This window comes from Sinohyriopsis cumingii, unplaced genomic scaffold, assembly GCF_028554795.1.
Source record: "Sinohyriopsis cumingii isolate HCF-2022 unplaced genomic scaffold, ASM2855479v2 utg003020l, whole genome shotgun sequence".
NCBI lineage: Eukaryota > Metazoa > Mollusca > Bivalvia > Unionida > Unionidae > Sinohyriopsis > Sinohyriopsis cumingii.
This window is the reverse complement of record NW_028316368.1, coordinates 103540-121342: the sequence shown is the minus strand read 5'-3', so window position 1 is coordinate 121342 and position 17803 is coordinate 103540. Positions and strand designations below refer to the sequence as shown.

The 17803-nt window shown below is 35.0% G+C and overlaps 1 protein-coding gene across 1 annotated transcript; it reads right to left on the bottom strand.

Moving 5' to 3' along the window:
• Positions 1-4641: 4641 nt before the first annotated feature.
• On the bottom strand, positions 4642-16976 carry LOC149769929 (beta-1,3-galactosyltransferase 2-like). Its single transcript, XM_089949651.1, has 2 exons — positions 16777-16976; positions 4642-8120 (listed from the first exon to the last, which is right to left on the bottom strand). Exon 2 carries the CDS (start codon positions 7963-7965, stop codon positions 6658-6660), a length of 1308 nt encoding a protein of 435 aa, XP_089805777.1. The 5' UTR covers positions 7966-8120; positions 16777-16976; the 3' UTR covers positions 4642-6657.
• Between the last annotated feature and the right edge of the window lie 827 nt (positions 16977-17803).

The following is a 17803-nucleotide window of genomic DNA, read 5'->3' as shown; positions in this document are numbered from 1 at the left end:
TAAGGAATTTAACAGTGGAATAATATTTTCAGTGATTCAACAAAAGACTGTTGACACATCTGCACTTCGTAGGTTAATATTGTCGCCATCGTCTTCCATCTTGGAATTTCATCGGGATTTGAACTGAGATTCATTTAGAAGTTTTCATTGATAGGTCTTGTGTTTTTTAATTCTTGGATTAATTTTGGATTTAGTTCGTAACACTTTAACTTCATTTTTCTCATTTTTCACTTTGAATGCTAGGGAAATAAAGTATTTGTTAAATTTTACAAAGCTTGTTGTCTTCACTTGTTTCTGTAACTTATTTTAAAAGCATAGACTCTTATCAATTATTTTTCTTCTTCTTCTTCTTCTTCTTTTTCTTCTTCTTCTTCTTCTTCTTCTTCTTCATCTTCTTCTCATTATTATTATTATTATTATTATTATTATTATTATTATTTTATCCTTAGAATACATTGCTACTCAAAGAATGTACCACATAATTGTATGATTAATACACACTGGCAGAAAAAGGGTTTCATTCATACATGCTGTTGAAGATTTACCCTGATTATGTTTGACGGTAAGGATGTTGTTCAGATGGAAGTGGCAAATCTAGGCTTCGTAAAGAAAGTGTTAACGCAAACATTCTGTTGTCAACTATGCTGATAGTGGTTTATGACGCAACACTGTTCCTTTGACGGATTGTTGTCGTCGTATCTGCACTTAAAACATTTAATAAAGCACACTTCTGAAATGTTGAACAAATATAATCTCTTTTGTGAAATTGTTACTGTAGGAATGGTCCATTCGCTATTATTGGTCCCAAATAAGCAAACTATGTAATGCATATTAGCATTCCTATCTCATACGTGGTTGGATATTTAGTGTAATGATTGGATATTTAGTGTAGAATGGTATGTACATGGTTGGATATTTAGTGTAGAATGGTATGTACATGGTTGGATATTTAATGAAGAATCGTATGTACATGGTTGGATATTTAGTGTTGAATGGTATGTACATGGTTGGATATCACTGGTCAACAGTGAAATCATTACTGACTTGAAAAGGCCCTAATCTGTAGTATTTTGGTGTGCCGAACACGAATATAACCGTGAAAAATTTGTATTGGCTCTCGTTTTGAAGATATTCATATACCTCATTTTCTATGTTTCACTGTGTAAATTTCTCCAGTAGGACTGCAGCAACATCCGGAATAATGATGTAACATTGCATAATACCATCATGCTCACATCATCCACAGTTGATTGCATCATTTTCTGATGCAATGCAATACTAATGCCATGCGGCTGCTGAAGTAAGTTGACGTCAGCAGTGTACTATACATGTGTAGGCCTATTATACTAATGCCAGGCGGCTGCTGAAGCTGACGTAAGCAGTGTACTATATAAAGCCCAATCAGATAGGTTCAGCATTTAAAATATTTTAGACGTTGTGCGAGACAGTTCAAGCTACTGTTACATAAAACTTATTATTTTATCCATTTACGTACAATAAAGAACAGTAATGCCTTGAAAGTGTGTTAATACCGCGGACAATTTTTGCTATATTTGTGGGGAAGTGACTTTTGCCAACCAGAAGAAAAGTATCAATTCTCAAGTGAAGAAGGCATATCATCTTTACTTCGGATGCAAGGTTGGTGACCAAGACAAGCCTTGGGCTCCGCATATATGCTGTGCTACATGTACAACACAGCTTTCACAGTGGTTGAATTGCAAAAGGTCATCAATGCCGTTTGCAGTCCCAATGGTGTGGAGAGAGCCAAGCAACCACCTAAATGACTGTTACTTCTGCTTGGTTCCTCCTCTTTCCGGCGGAATAACGAAGCGAAAGAAGTCGAGAATAGTCTACCCAAACATTCCGTCTGCATTGAGACCAGTTCCACATGGTGAGGGACTTCCTATTCCAGAACCTCCAGCAGAATATTCTCTTGATTCATCTGACGAAGACAAAGGTGAGTCGACCTGTTCTTCTCCTGGTCCATCAGCATGCAGTGATCCAGATTTTCACTGTGGTGCATCATCAACCCCACACAGAATAACACAGGAAGAACTAAATGACCTGATTCGTGATTTGGACTTATCAAAGAACAAGGCAGAATTGCTAGGATCAAGACTCCAACAATGGAATCTTCTAGAAGAAGATGTCACAATTACTGCATATCGAAAGCGCCACCAGCAATTGGAGCCTTTCTTCAGAAAGGAAAGTAATCTGATATTCTGTTCCGATATTGAGGGCCTCATGAATGCTTTAAAAATCACTCATGACCCACAAGAATGGAGATTATTTGTGGACTCTTCGAAACTGAGTCTCAAGGCTGTGCTTTTGCACAATGGAAACATTCTTCCATCTATTCCAGTAGCGTATGCTGTCCACATGAAAGAGACATACGATAACTTAAGGCAGCTACTGAATTCCATTGAGTATAACAAGTACAGCTGGCACCTCTGTGGTGATTTGAAGGTAGTTGCCCTTTTAATGGGACTGCAGCAAGGATATACAAAATACATGTGTTTCTTATGCGAGTGGGATAGCCGAGCAAGGGAAATGCACTACATGAGGAAGGAATGGACTCACAGGCAGAATGTAGCCATTGGAGAGAAGAATATCCAACACCCAGCTCTGGTTGAGGCTCAGAAAATCTTGCTACCACCCCTTCACATCAAACTAGGTTTGATGAAGAACTTCGTGAAAGCCATTGACCGGACTTTGCCAGCATTCCGATACCTGCATGAAAAATTCCCTTGACTCAGCGAAGCAAAGATTAAAGAGGGAGTTTTTGTGGGTCCTCAGATTCGAGAGCTTTTCAAAGATGACCGGTTCAACAACTTGCTGGAAGGTGACGCGAAACAAGCATGGAATGCTTTTCGCCTAGTTTCTACAAACTTCCTCGGAAATGTTAGGGCAGAAAACTATAAGGAACTAGTAGAAGACATGTTGATGAAGTATAAGAAACTTGGCTGCAATATGTCTCTAAAGATTCACTTCCTTCATTCCCATTTGGATTTCTTTCCTAGCAACTGTGGTATTGTTAGTGATGAACACGGCGAACGTTTTCATCAAGATATCGCAACAATGGAACAAAGATACCAAGGAAAATGGTCCACTACAATGCTGGCTGACTACTGCTGGACACTCCTCAGAGATGCTCCCGAACAGCTGTACAAGAGACAGGCGAAGAAATCTAAGATGTAGTCAATGACTTGATTTTTTATAGGTAGGCTATTACAGTTGACCTTTTACTATTGGAATGCATTTCGTTATGTAAACATTAATTTCTTGCAGATTACAAAAAAACTAGAGCCAATTTTGCAATTTGACTGTCATATTCGTGTTCAGCACATAAAAATTGATAAGAATTGACTAATTTTATTTCAGTAACATGACTTTTGTAAAAATTTGTTGTCCAGTGTAATACAATTAGTATTTTCAGATCAAATGCTTGTAAGTTTGTCGTTGTCGCTTCAGGTATCTATATAATCATGAGAGTTTAACAACTTATTTTGCGCTGTATTTCCCAGTCTTCAGTCCATTCCTAAACATTATCACACATTCCCTTACCTGCACTTTGTAAATTAGGTGTATAAATGTGTTAATCGCTTCCTTCTGTATATCAATATTGAAATTCAAAAAGACTCTGGGATCGGCCTCCTCAACACAAACTGTTTCTAAAATTGTAGAGTTACATAAGTAATTGGACGGAAAAATTGACATCACACAATGAGCGAACTAAATTCTTTCTAGGTAAGGACATACATTGTTCGCTGATTTGACATCATTAATACTACTTATCACCTATTTGTACAACTTGATTGGCGTCTTGTTTAAGATGTCTTTTATATATATATATATACATAACTATCGTGGCGCCCATTTGACGTCCAAGATGTATCTCCGGTTCCACCCGCTCTAGTCAACTAATCAATGGTCAAAGAAGCGCCCACGCATTGCCGGCCCCTCTCAGTCCGTTGAATGATCAATCGAGAGTCCTCACTTTCAAGATTTGCTCCAGTAAAGAAGTAAGTTTTCTGACAAGACGCGTCGTAGTTTAATTTATTTATAGAGAATTTGCTCTATATGTATACTAGCTGATATGCTCAGCTAGGTACTTAGGTTTTGACTGCAGGCAATTGCACATGCAGCATGAGTTGAGTCGCGCTCAGTATTTTTTAATAACTAGAGCCGAAAAAAATACACCACCCTACAGATATGCTCAGCTAGGTACTTAGGTTTTGACTGCAGGCAATTGCACATGCAGCATGAGTTGAGTCGCGCTCAGTATTTTTTAATAACTAGAGCCGAAAAAAATACACCACCCTCGGGTGACGCTGTACGTGGCAAAGAAACCCGAAAACACTTTTGATCAGATATACATATTGATATAAATCATACACAATTCCGTGACACCCACATCATTTATTGTCGTTGCCATGGTAACGTCTATCCGATAAAATACAGTATGCTCACATCTCAATTATATTAAATATTTTTGAACAATTCTTTTCTAACTTTATTGATTTTCAACAACTTAAAACTAATCTTATGATCGGTAGTTGAAAGCTACAAACAATGGCGGAGCGCTCTGTGTTTCATTATCTCCAAATTATATGTACGAAACAGATTGTTTTCTCTTAAAATGTGCAACCTTTTATCAGTCTTTTCTAAAGATTTGTACATAAAGGTCATTGTGTTCCGTTTAATCAATGATAATTTATAATTAACTTATGTTGCTAAACTATGTAACAGAAGGAAATAAACACAAGTTTTGTAAAGTTCAACCAACAATTTATTTCCTTAAAATACAAAGGTGGAAATTTAAATTGCAAATAATTTTAAATTTCAACTACACGTCCAGAAGTATAGTTTTGACCATGCTGATGTACCGATAATCTTGAATATGCCTCCATACTTATACCTAATAATTTTCGTGGATGACGATGATATAATGAAAACTGTATTTAATTTGACAATAATCCCAAAGTAGAGTTTTGGTCCAAGATGATCACTTTGCTATTACAATGAATAAATATCATGATTCCTCTAACATTATTTGAACGCAACTAGAATCTCGAATCACTGACTTCCAAAAAATGATATCAAGATTTGAATGAACACTTCGTTGACAAAAGGATATTTTTCATTATGCATCCGCACTTCAACTATGTCGCTATAATATTCCCGTTTCATTCACATACATTATGTTCCTAACTTAGTTTCACCCACATCAAGCGTCCCTATCTGCATTTGAAAGTTCTTTTTCCAGGAACATGTTTTAAACATTGTCACAGAGTTAGGCAAAATAATAACTTAGTTTTGCCTTTGGACTATTTTTCGTTGTACATACGTACAACGTTGTCTAGGGTGAATAAGTGTTTTTCCAGGTAAGTGACTGTATTAATATGTACATCGCCGGAAATTACTTGCGACGAGGGACATTAAAAATATGATATGCACGGGTATTTTACCCTGACTTTTGATCACTCTCCTATGGATTCAAGTAAGATCAATTTCTAAACCGACACTGGTCGTTTTGGATCACGTCAAGGAGTGTACGCTCTCCATTGTTCTCCAGCCATAGGGGTAAGTGTTCAATTTATATTTCATTTGATATGAGAAGCTTATTCGGTTTGTAATGTCTTATCGCGTAATAATGCATTTATTACACCGCAGATTTGAACTTTGAATTACAAGTCACTATTAGAGGTTAATGTATTAGCATATATCTAGAGTTTTTACAGAATCTATTATTATGAGCAGTTTGGTTTTATTGTAGCTGACTGTGACTATGACTAGAGCTGCCTAGAGTTGACTAGAACTGTCTAGAGCTATCTGAAACTGTTTAGAGCTGTCTGGAGTTTCTAAAGCATTTAAGGCTGCGTGCTGTCGATACGTATGTATGTACGTATGTCTGAGCCACGGACGTAGACGTAGCTAATTCAAAAGGGGGCTGTATGCTGGCTGTACTTGTGTATACGTATGACTGTACATGTGGTGGATCCACGAAGGGTGCGAGCGGCCGATAAGAGCATGGGATAACCCAAGGAATCGTACGACTGTACAAGGGTCTAGAAGCATACGTTTGGTTCAATTGTTGTTCCAAAAATTGGGTGCATTTTTATGTTAATAAGATTATTTTGAATCTTTGTTGTGTTCCAAGAGATTATGTGAATGTCTGTTATAGTTTATGACATTATTTTGAATCTTTATCGGAGTCCATATTTGAGATTATGTGAATCTCTCGTGTAGTATATGATACTGTGTGAAACGTATCTGCAGGTTTCTTGGATCTGTATTTCATATTGAATTCATATATTTGGTTTATTTTCAATGTGTGAATGTTTGTGTAGAGTGATTGGGTCAGTCGTATGTTAACAGCTTCAGAGAATCATTGTATTTTTTAAACCATATCTTTTTCTTTATCAATTCATTTTATAAATTTCCATCTTTCACACATTTTCCTTGTCGTATTCAATTAGTCCAAAAACCCACTCGGTTTCTATTCTGCGACAAATATTTAGCTGTTTTATTTGCTCCTTTTCGCCAGCTGTCTTATTTACATCAAGGTTACTATGATCGTTTTCGCTGCAGCTTTTAAGTCGTTCCTCTATTATTAATATAATGCTAAGTTGTGGCATCCAATGTCTATCACTAAGGCTATTTTTCATTTTGCCTTTGCCACTCTGTTTTATTTGCGGCATTCATTTCATATGGTGTATTTGACAATTTAAACTGTACATTTAAAGTTCGTTCATATGCTTTCCCCATCGCATCCCACAACTTTACGACTTCTTCTAAATTTTCCCCACCAGATATCAGAAAGGGACACGGATTTATGCTATGTTCAATACATTCCAGTCCTTCTTTAAAATCCAAAGAAAAATTCCCGGCAAGTGAGATATAGGTTATATGTTTGACCTTCGATGGTAACATTCCATAGAGATAAACGTCATCAACCCAGAAAAACGGTGTTAAATACGCAGCCCTGTAGAGAAAACGGATAATATCAGTAGATAAAATTACACCGAACCCACTGCAATATTGTGGATAAAACTGGTATCCCCTGAAAAAATCAGAATCGACGTACCATTTATTTCTCTTGTCTCTTATGATTGGCATCGTGCGATCAAAAATATAGTTACAAAGAATGTATCGTGTTCTACCAGAAAGTTTTGGAATATATTCTTTTAGCAATTTGTATGTATCCACAACTACATCATCATCAACCTTGACAATCATCTTAGCATTCATGCAGTTCTCTGATATCCACTTGTATCCCATGACCCCCTTATGTGTAAGGTTTCTATAAGCATCAATAAAATTTCCTTGTACAAGATCGCCATGCTTTATAAATTCATTCTCAATTTGTATTTGCGTTGCATTATCAAGAACCGTGCCAAGCAGAAACAAAATCCTGACAGACCCTAAGTGACGAAAATATGAATTATTAGTCCATGTTTTTCTCATGACATCACGCCTCTCAAAATGACTCGGTGCAGTGTGAACTATCACAAGAGCTGATAGATTCACCGCTGACTTGCATAAGGTTGGATTTGACAACAAATATGGTGCGTCTAATGTTAAAGGATATAGAGTTTTGGTATGACCTGATCCTGTTTTGTAGACTCCATCAATGTTGACTCCATCAATCGTGGTGAGATTAAATTTAAGATTTTCAGAGCCATTTTGTATCTCACCTTTATGATTTATGGTATAGTATTCATCGTCGCTTTGGATACGGTATGGCCTATATGTTGACCCACCTTGTCTGTGAAAATCGATAATTCTTGGTCGGACGATACCGTGGTGATTTACGGTCGAGAAGTGATGGAAGCTCATAATTATGAATGATATTCCAAGAAAGACAATGACCACTAGGATGTTTCGAAAACACCATCGTACCGCAACCGTTGACACAAGCACATTCATCAAATTATCCATAGCGTTAATATTACCAATGGACATTCCTTCAGGATAGGATCTAGACCTCTGTAAATGTGTTCATCGCACATTCATGTCAGTCGACCTTTTCATGGTTTTATTTTCGTCGGAAGACTTGACAATGCTTTCCATCAATGATAATCTCTGGACAAAATCAAACCAGACCAGCACGAAATCTTCTGAAACGAAATAACATTAATAAGACAATTTTGATATAAAGGAACCCGCATCTCTATGTGAAAGAAGCACTCTCAAAAGGTTGCATTTATATGGGTTCTTTTGGAGAACCCTATATTCAGTCAATCTGGGAACATGAATACGTGATAGGTAAACATTATTCCCTGAAAAGTCCACCACGATTATCCATCGTATATTAATTGTTAATGCTGGAAGGGGACATATTGTGTCCTGAATGTATACTATATAATGTGCATAATTTCGAATCTGACTGACTATGAACGACATTACTTTGCTAATGCAATTTTAGCGTTGAATACACTCAGTGAAACGTTTACTTTTGTCACGATTACTTGTTAACTATTAAACATGGATATGATATTCGATTAGTCAATGCAAGTACTTATCTTTACACCAGAAGAGTTTCCTTACAAAGGTTAACACTAATTGATGCGAACAATAACCCTTAAAATCGGCAGTAATAAGAGATGCATTGACGACACACTGGATGAAGGTAGTTTGTCATGCTGAATTAAGGTAGTTTGTCCATGCGGAATGAAGGTAGTTCGTCACGCAGGATGAAGACAGTTTGTCCATGCGGACTGAAGGTAGTTTGTCACGCGGAATCAAGGTAGTATGTCCATGCAGACAGAAGGTAGTTTGTCACGTGGAATAAAAGTAGTTTCTCCATGCGGAATGAACGTAGTTTGTCTATGCAGAATCAAGGTAATTTGCCCATCATGAACAAACAAATTGTCGTTCGTTTAGAGTATTTTCCAGACTTAAGTTAGTTGTATTGAGAAAGCACCAAAGAGCCCCATGTTATATCATTATATCTATTTATCCACCTACATATCTATATCTATATTTATATGCATATATGTGTGTGTTTGTGTGTGTCTGTGTGTGTAATAGCTGATTATGTGATGATACCGTTCTTTTGAAATACACTCCTTGATTATTTTCTATAGTATTTTATGTTAATTATTAGCCTTATCATTTTTGTTTGTTTCTGCAGATGTTGGAACGAAAACTGGACTTGCAAGTGGCGTTCCTAGCGCTAACTCTTGTTTTTATTTGTCTTGCTTTCTACGGATGATCACAACTGCACTGCCAACCCCTCCCCCCTCCTACATATTAAGGAGAGAATTATTTTGATTGTACGTGTTCTTATCTTACTAATATGGTATTCATGAGATGTCTTGGCATAAGAAGTTTAAGTCTTTAACGGCTTAATATTTTTTTAAAATCTAAGTATACTTAATGTTAACAGAATTAGACGCTAGTTATAGTACTAACGAGATCAAGCAGAAAATGAAATAATGAACTGTAAGCCTCACAATAAACATTAGTGCTTGAAATATTGACTAAGATTTCGTCAGTCTTTCTATCGTAAGCTCTTAAAGAAGTAATTATTCGAGGTAAGAACTAATTTGGCAGTCTGAAGAATACGTCAATCGTTAGATATGGTGGTAATCTCATTTCATAGGCAAACTATTTGTTTAGATGCAGCGAGTTTAATCTATTAGCTGTTCTTATCCAACTAATGCATTCATTTTCTGTATATATTGTTAAATGCATGTTAGTAAATAATGCTTTTCAGCATCTATTATTATATTCTCCGGAACGATATAAACAACTCACATATTGGTATACTTGAGCAAATCATTATTGATTTGGCTGCAGCAGATAACAATTTTACAAGATTCACTAAGATCAGGCAGTTCGAGCAGAGATTAAGAGCAAACGATTTTGCATTTGTAACAAAAGCGTAGATCATTATTTGAACATTCTTGGAAATAATGTTGTTCAATATGTTTCTATGCAGTACAAAATAAATGAAAGCATGAAAGAATAATGTATCCAAGAAAAAGCAAACTATCATAAATGGAAGCAGTGATGTCATCATTTTATGATCAAGTAATATTCTTCACGTTTGTGAGGAACGTTAATGTACATTACGCTTACAAGATTTTGTCAATAATAGATCATAACATATCAAAAGAAGTAGAAAACACAGTTAAAAGCAACTCGCCACAGATATGAAAGATACCACGTTAGATTAAAATGAGACTACCACACATTACGATATCTCATAAACAATAGAGATGATTAAACCTGAACACAGTTTTCAGATGACGGTTCCTAAGCTAAATAAAAATATTTTGTTTGCAACATGTAATATATGAAGGTAGAAGGAAATGTCAACAGTGCAACATTACTAAATATGGATGGAATGCCTCTAAAGACATCATAATATAAAAATAAATATTTTCAATATGAATGAATACATCATGTTCATGAAGTACAAATATTGGTGCAGCTGATGAGCAAAATGATGATACGGAAACAATACAAGTCACTTCTCGTTCATTAAAGATCCTTGATAATCATCAAAGGTAATAATATATATATATATATATATATATATATATATATATATATATATATATATATATATATATATATATATTGTAAATGTTGTCAGATGAAGTTAACCAAATAATCAGAGCAGATAATTGTTAAGGTTAATTTCCAGATATGAGCCCAAAACGTGAAATGGACGCAGAATAAAACCACGGCAGTAAATAGTGCCCAAATAACATCTGACTTTCTGCGAACCCACCTAAAACAATCTTAATAGTATAAATGAAACTGTTGATAAAGTATAAGTTAAACTAAATCTCAAATACGCATACATGTCAGAAGCATATACACATATTCAAACATGCATATACACGTATTCAAACATGCACATACACGTATTCAAACATGCATATAGGCGTATTCAAACATGCATATACACGTATTCAAACATGCATATACACGTATTCAAATACGCATATACACGTATTCAAACATGCACATACACGTATTCAAACATGCATATACGCGTATTCAAACATGCATAAACGCATATTCAAACATGCATATACACATATTCAATTATGTATATACACGTATTCAAACATGCATATACACGTATTCAAACACGCATATACACGTATTCAAACATGCATATACACGTATTCAAACACGCATATACATGTATTCAAACATGCACATACACGTATTCAAACATGCATATACACATATTCAATTATGTATATACACGTATTCAAACATGCATATACACGTATTCAAACACGCATATACACGTATTCAAACATGCATGTAAACGTATTCAAACATGTTTATACACGTATTCAAACATGCATATACACATATTCAAACACGCATATACACATATTCAAACATGCATATACACATATTCAAACACGCATATACACGTATTCAAACATGAATATGCACGTATCCAAACATGAATATACACGTATTCAAACATGCACATACACGTATTCAAACATGCGTATACACGTATTCAAACATGCGGAACATTGTCAAACTCTACAGAGCAGTGACTCAATGTTTTAAGCAATCATAGCCAGTTACAAACTGCAAGTGTACAAGACAGGTAGCAAACAATTAGTTTTGAGACCCCTTAATGGCGGAATCTCACTTTTCAGGTGCTAGATTGGCCACGCCCAATAAAATCCCATATTAGCCTACATAGCACAACAAACCTAGATGACCACATACAGGGACCTTATTTATGCAGATACAGTCTTCTGCCAGTAATTATAAATATTCCCTTTTGTTTCTTTCCATTAAACATCAAATTTGAGCAGTTTATCATTGAGTGTCACCAATGACTGTGACTAAAATAGTCTCGAACATGATGTAGCTTAGGAAATTATTCCTTTAGTTGACACATTTGTTTTTCCGTCTTCTTTGCTCCTTTTATTGATCAATCAATTGATCAAACTGATTCTATCTTTACTACTCATTTTCTTTATTCTAATCATAGTACTAAAATACTTTTTATTCTAATCATTGTAATAAAAAACAGTCTCTCGTTATCGGAAGGGAATATGATCCGGAAGTGTTTATGTATGTTGCATAGGGCTATTAGAGAAATTGCAACCTAACATGTATCAGTTGGTTATTTTGTTAAAATGGGGGTCATTATGAGAAATTATAGACCATCTGATGCACCGGCTGGTTACGTGTAGTCATTGTGTTTTCAAACTGTTGCTCATAACCTAAGTCATATAGACAGGAAAGTCTTACTCAAGGCTATTGACCTCCTTTGCTTATATGCAACATATCCTTGCATTTCACAAACCAAATAACAGATCGATCTCTTACCTAATACCACGTTAGGCAACCTATGCTTGTTGACCATAACGTGTACAACCACATAATTTTCAGAGGCGATTCCGTGGAGGAATATTGCAACTGAAACCATACTAAAACCTCTAATTCAGGGCCTTCCTAAATCCGACCAACATTATCAAGGGTAAATTTGCATGTCCGATATTTTCCAGTATATTTGCATATTTACGGCATTTAACAGTTTAAGTCTTCTGCATTTCAACATAAAAGTCAAAAGACTTTAGAGAGATTTCATCAAACTTTGGAAAATATCATTCTGTCATATCGCTTTGATACATCAAATGATTGAGTTGAAGGTATTCCTCTATTGTTCGTTACGGAATTAAATTTTTTTCAATAAACATTAGGTTTTAGTCCTTGTTGTAATAGTTATTGGACATACTGTCTGTGGAGCAATGACAATATTAAAGTAGAAACTTCCTGCAATAGAAAACTCAAAGATTAATCTCACTGACGACGCCTCTCAGTTCAAATATCAGTTTCCAAAGACTTGTGAAGTGGCAAGTACTAATATTCACTCTGTCTAGCCAAATCAGAAACAAAATTAAGTTATGACAGCAACGCAAAGGACGAGAATTTTCGGCCTGGTAATAGAGTTCTGGCTTTCTTGCCCCAAACCTCAAAACCTTCTTCAGGCTATGTAGCATGGCTCTAATACAGATGAAATAAATTAAGCCAATTAAATTATATTATTAAATCTCATAAGAGTCTAAAACATACATAATTTGTAAATATGTCATTGGAATATGTTGACAGAGATATTTATGCTATCACTCAGTTTATTTGTACCTGTCTCACACAGTGAGTATTTAAACGATGCAATGCAATTTGACTATAGTTAAACGATCTTCCAAATTCAGAAATATAAATAATTTGAAACAAACTCTCACATCAATATCCATACGAAAATGGCTGTAATATAAATATGGACACTTCCATATGTGCCAACACGAACAATAAAATCTACCATATCTCTAACATTGTAGATTCTACATCTATCCAACATCTTATTTACAGAATGAATCATCTTAAAAGGAATGTCTGAATAAAAATTCATTATTTGCTGGAGAATGATTTCATAGAACTATGTCAATGTATTTGCAGTTCTCCATGTAGTATAGTGCCAAAATCTCATAATACTTTTACAATGCGCACCGACACTAGAAAAGTGAACAGCGTCACCAAAGTAGAATAATTTTCAATGTCTAAAATCGATTATTGCACTGACAAAGATGGACATGCAAACTATGATACCGGGTTAGACCTTTTGAAAGGATTGTATCTAATTCCACTCTTTAGATGGGCCAAGGATATTTGTGACCCTAGATGGACATTATCAATATAAAAGGATGCCTTTTGGTATGAGATGTCTTACTTTAGCTTTCCAGAGCTTCATGAACATGATAACGTCTGGTCTATATAATTGTGACGCTTATATCAATGACGTAGTCATCTATGAAGCCATCTGGAAAAATCACTTGAAAAACGTTTGGAAATTCATTGAACGACTAATGCTTGCAAACATGACAATTATTGTAGGTAAAAGTGAGTTTTGCCGTGTTTTTGTTATAGCTTTTGAAACATTTTGTGATACACGGTCAAGTTAAGCCAATATAAAATAAGGTCCATGATAACTCAGCATTTCATGCCTATCAGTAAAAGCAACTGATGTAATTTGGGGAATGGCTGGATATTATCAAATTTGTCCCTGACTGAAGTTCCTCTAACCAATTTGTTGAGTAAGAAAACTAAGTTTCATTGGTGTGAATAAATATCAGGAATCTTCTAATACATTTTAATTCTGGAATTAAAGGTGCACGATTTGCCGCTACAGATTACAATCAGTAAGTTAAAACGTGCTGATGCAAGTGATGTAAGAGTTAGTGGAGTATTCATTCAAGAAGACAAAAATGGGATGGAACGTCCGCTGTGCTATATTTTTTATCAAAAACCTAAACAAGCACCTTATAAATTATTCCACAATTCGGAAGCAATATTTGGCTTTGATACTGGATTTGCCACTTTGAAGAGTATGCGAATTGAGTTCCTTCTCCGAATATTGTATTCAGTGATCCCAATCCCCTGTTTTTCATTAACAAAATGAAAAACAAAACAAAATATCAGAGATTGTTAAGGTCGTTTGATTTTGCACGAACACAACACTGACATTAGGCACACGAAGGGAAAGGATAATCTAATTGCAGATGTACTGTCACATGTATATTTTGCATTGTTCATTGTCTATTTGATATTTGCCATGTTCTTTAATAAAATTTGAGTGAATGATATGACCTTGTTTACAATATATAATTTTCTGGAATTTCTGACCTTTAACATTGGCCTCTGATTGTGACTAAGGTTTTTATATTAAGACTCTTTACATCAGAAATGTTTATTCCTGTTTTAACATTTCAAGTGGAGTCGGTCGTTTAGTTCTGTTTAATTTTTAATTTGAGAGGATTATTTTTATTGGATTTAATAAATGATCATTAATGCTTCGGACTATATTACTATTCAAGGGACTATTGTGATGGCAATTTGAGACTTTTTGATTATATCATCTTGTAACATCTAGAATGTTAGCACATCACGATTCCAAGACTAAGACATATTACGACCCCCAGATTAAAGTTCATCACTACCCCCAGACTAAGGCACATCACGACTCCCAGACTATATTACATCACGACTCCTAGATCAAGGCACATTACGACTCCAAGACTAAGGAATATCACGACTGCCAGACTAAGGCACATCACGACCACCATACTAAGGCACATCACGACTCCAGACTTAGGCACATTACGGCGGAAACACTCGTATATTATTTTACATTTTTTTGCATTGATAGTTCACAATCTTTTTGGTAAGATTCAACTTATATATGATATACTTAAGACATGAAATTATGAAATTAACTGAGCATGGCGCAACTATGTTTGCAGGATTTGATAAACTAATTTTAATATTTTGAGAAGAAATAGTGTAATTAGTGCCTAAGAATGCAGTATGCTCTAATACTTTGCATGCATTCCATAAACCGACAACCAACCCACTCAGTAAATAAAATATATAGCTCATATTTTGAATTTATTGTGTTAAAGCACTGTTCTTAAATTAAGAATTACTTTCCATATTTGCAAAGTATTCCGTGATCTGAATCAATGTCTGCTATTCTGTGTGATATAAAACGATTTTGGTGAGGTTCCACGCATCAAACTGAGATATATTTTGGTTTGACTTTGAATTATGTTTCAACATCAGTTTCCTTAGTTTGCTATATGGGCTGGGCATCTGTGTAGCCAGAATGGTAGTTTTTGATATGGGCTTGGCATCTGTATCGCCTGAACGATAGTGTCTTAGATGGGCGTGGTATCTCTATCGCCAGAACTTTAGAGTGTTATACGGGCTGGACATCTGTATCGCAAGAACGTTAATTTTCTATATGGGCTGTGCATCTGTATCCCCAGAACACAGCTTTGGTTTACTTTAAAACTTTGTTTCCGAATCGTCACAGAATATAGTTATTTAAACTCACAAGTGTGCATATCTGTAATGCGTTCAAATGACGCAAAACGCCATACACATGCTCAAATTATATTAATCTGTATTACAATAAAGATAGTCAAACTGAAATGTACATTTTCATGTCGAATGTAAATAAGTAAATTGATAAGTAAGTCTTCATCCTGTCCTCTATGTAATCGTAAATTTGTTCAATCCATCCATTATTCTTGTTCAACGGATAGATGTAAAGTAATCTCTTTAATTATATAATAATGAGAACATATGCAACAGTTTCATTTAGACTCCTAGAAGAAAAATCATCCTGACTGTTTAATACTCTAAACTGACATTTTTCAATATCAAGTTTTCTTAGTAAATTTCGCTTCTATGCGAAGAAATTGAAACGTAAATAAAACACGCAAGCGCTAATGTACGTACAACGTATGCATGAATGTACTCGTGCATGCATGTATGTATGTTTGTATGTATGGATGGATGGATGAATGGATGGATGGATGGATGGATGGATGTATGACATGAAAGTTACACAATGCAATGATATGGCCAGTTTGTAAGACTACAAAAACAATATTACAACCACGCCAAGAAAAATAGTCATTTGTGGCTCGATGAAAGTTATGAGGATTGTTATCTGATTAGTTTCATATCATTAAAAATAGTAATTCTAACGACGAGTAAAAGAGTCGTCTTAAATAAACCTAATCACAATGTTTGTTTTAATCGCTTAGAATAATGTGCAAAACACCTACCTGGACAGAATTATGAATTATGATTCACGTTCTCCTTTGATTGGACATCTGCATCGTTAATTGCCGGGAACATAATAGGGATCATTTCTATTTACTCGTAGCTTGATATATCAACACACGCACAAATAAATGATGTTATACTTACCCTTTTAACAGATGTAGAGTCTCAAATGTAAATTGCATCAGATAAATGTACCATCAAAGAACAATATCGCCAAATGAGAAACACCCTTATAAAAAGGACTTTTTGAATGGTGAAGCTCTACATAGGATGCTGGGCACGTCAAGAAAATTGTTTTAAAAAAGCGGCAACAATGTTGACGTAAAAATAGGCGGAGCAGCTTCTTCCAGTAATCATCATGACTGCATGTATGAAATTTGCATAAGGATATAAATACACTCTCACAATAGATTTCGCTGTAACAGATTGTATTTATGTGCACTATAATCAATCTGTAGGTGTGCAATGACGCTGTGTTTTTGTACTTGTATTGAATTTTTGTAAATTATTATGCTTCATTAAACTGTATAGACCAATCAAAAGCAATTAATAGTGGGTACAACACACACACACACACACACACACACACATATATATATATATGTGTGTGTGTGTGTGTATACACGTACATACATACACATTCACAAAAATAAAAAACAGCCTCTTATTCTTTAAATATATGTGCGAGTGTGCCTGTACATCTCGTTATGATATTTTGTATACGAGTATGTCTTTGCATTTTATTAAGATTTCAAGTGTATGAGTATATCTGTGTACATCTCGATAGGATGGAATTTTTGTGTATGAGTATGTCTGTGTGCATCTCGCTAGGATGATTTTTGTGTACAGGAAAGTACATCTCATTAGGATTACTTCTGTACGAGGTTGTCTTTATATTTCGATAGGATTTCTAAAACTCATTTATACTGGATTGAACATAAAGTACAGACAATGTTATTCTAATAGAATATACTATATTTAAACAATAAACAATCGTGTGAATGTGTTTTATTTAAAATAAGCGTTGAAAAACTAAACAAGATGTTAAATAAATGGCGTGACGGAAATGGAGATTCTCGAATTGTTTTTTTACAGGAATTAATGGTAAATGCAGAAAACAAGCGATTTGAATGTCATTTTATTTCTCCACTGTAGTAAGCGATATTGTGAT

Bases quoted from the DNA above. Each gene is read 5' to 3' on its own strand.
- LOC149769929 (XM_089949651.1), bottom strand. From the start codon at position 7,965: ATGTCCATTGGTAATATTAACGCTATGGATAATTTGATGAATGTGCTT.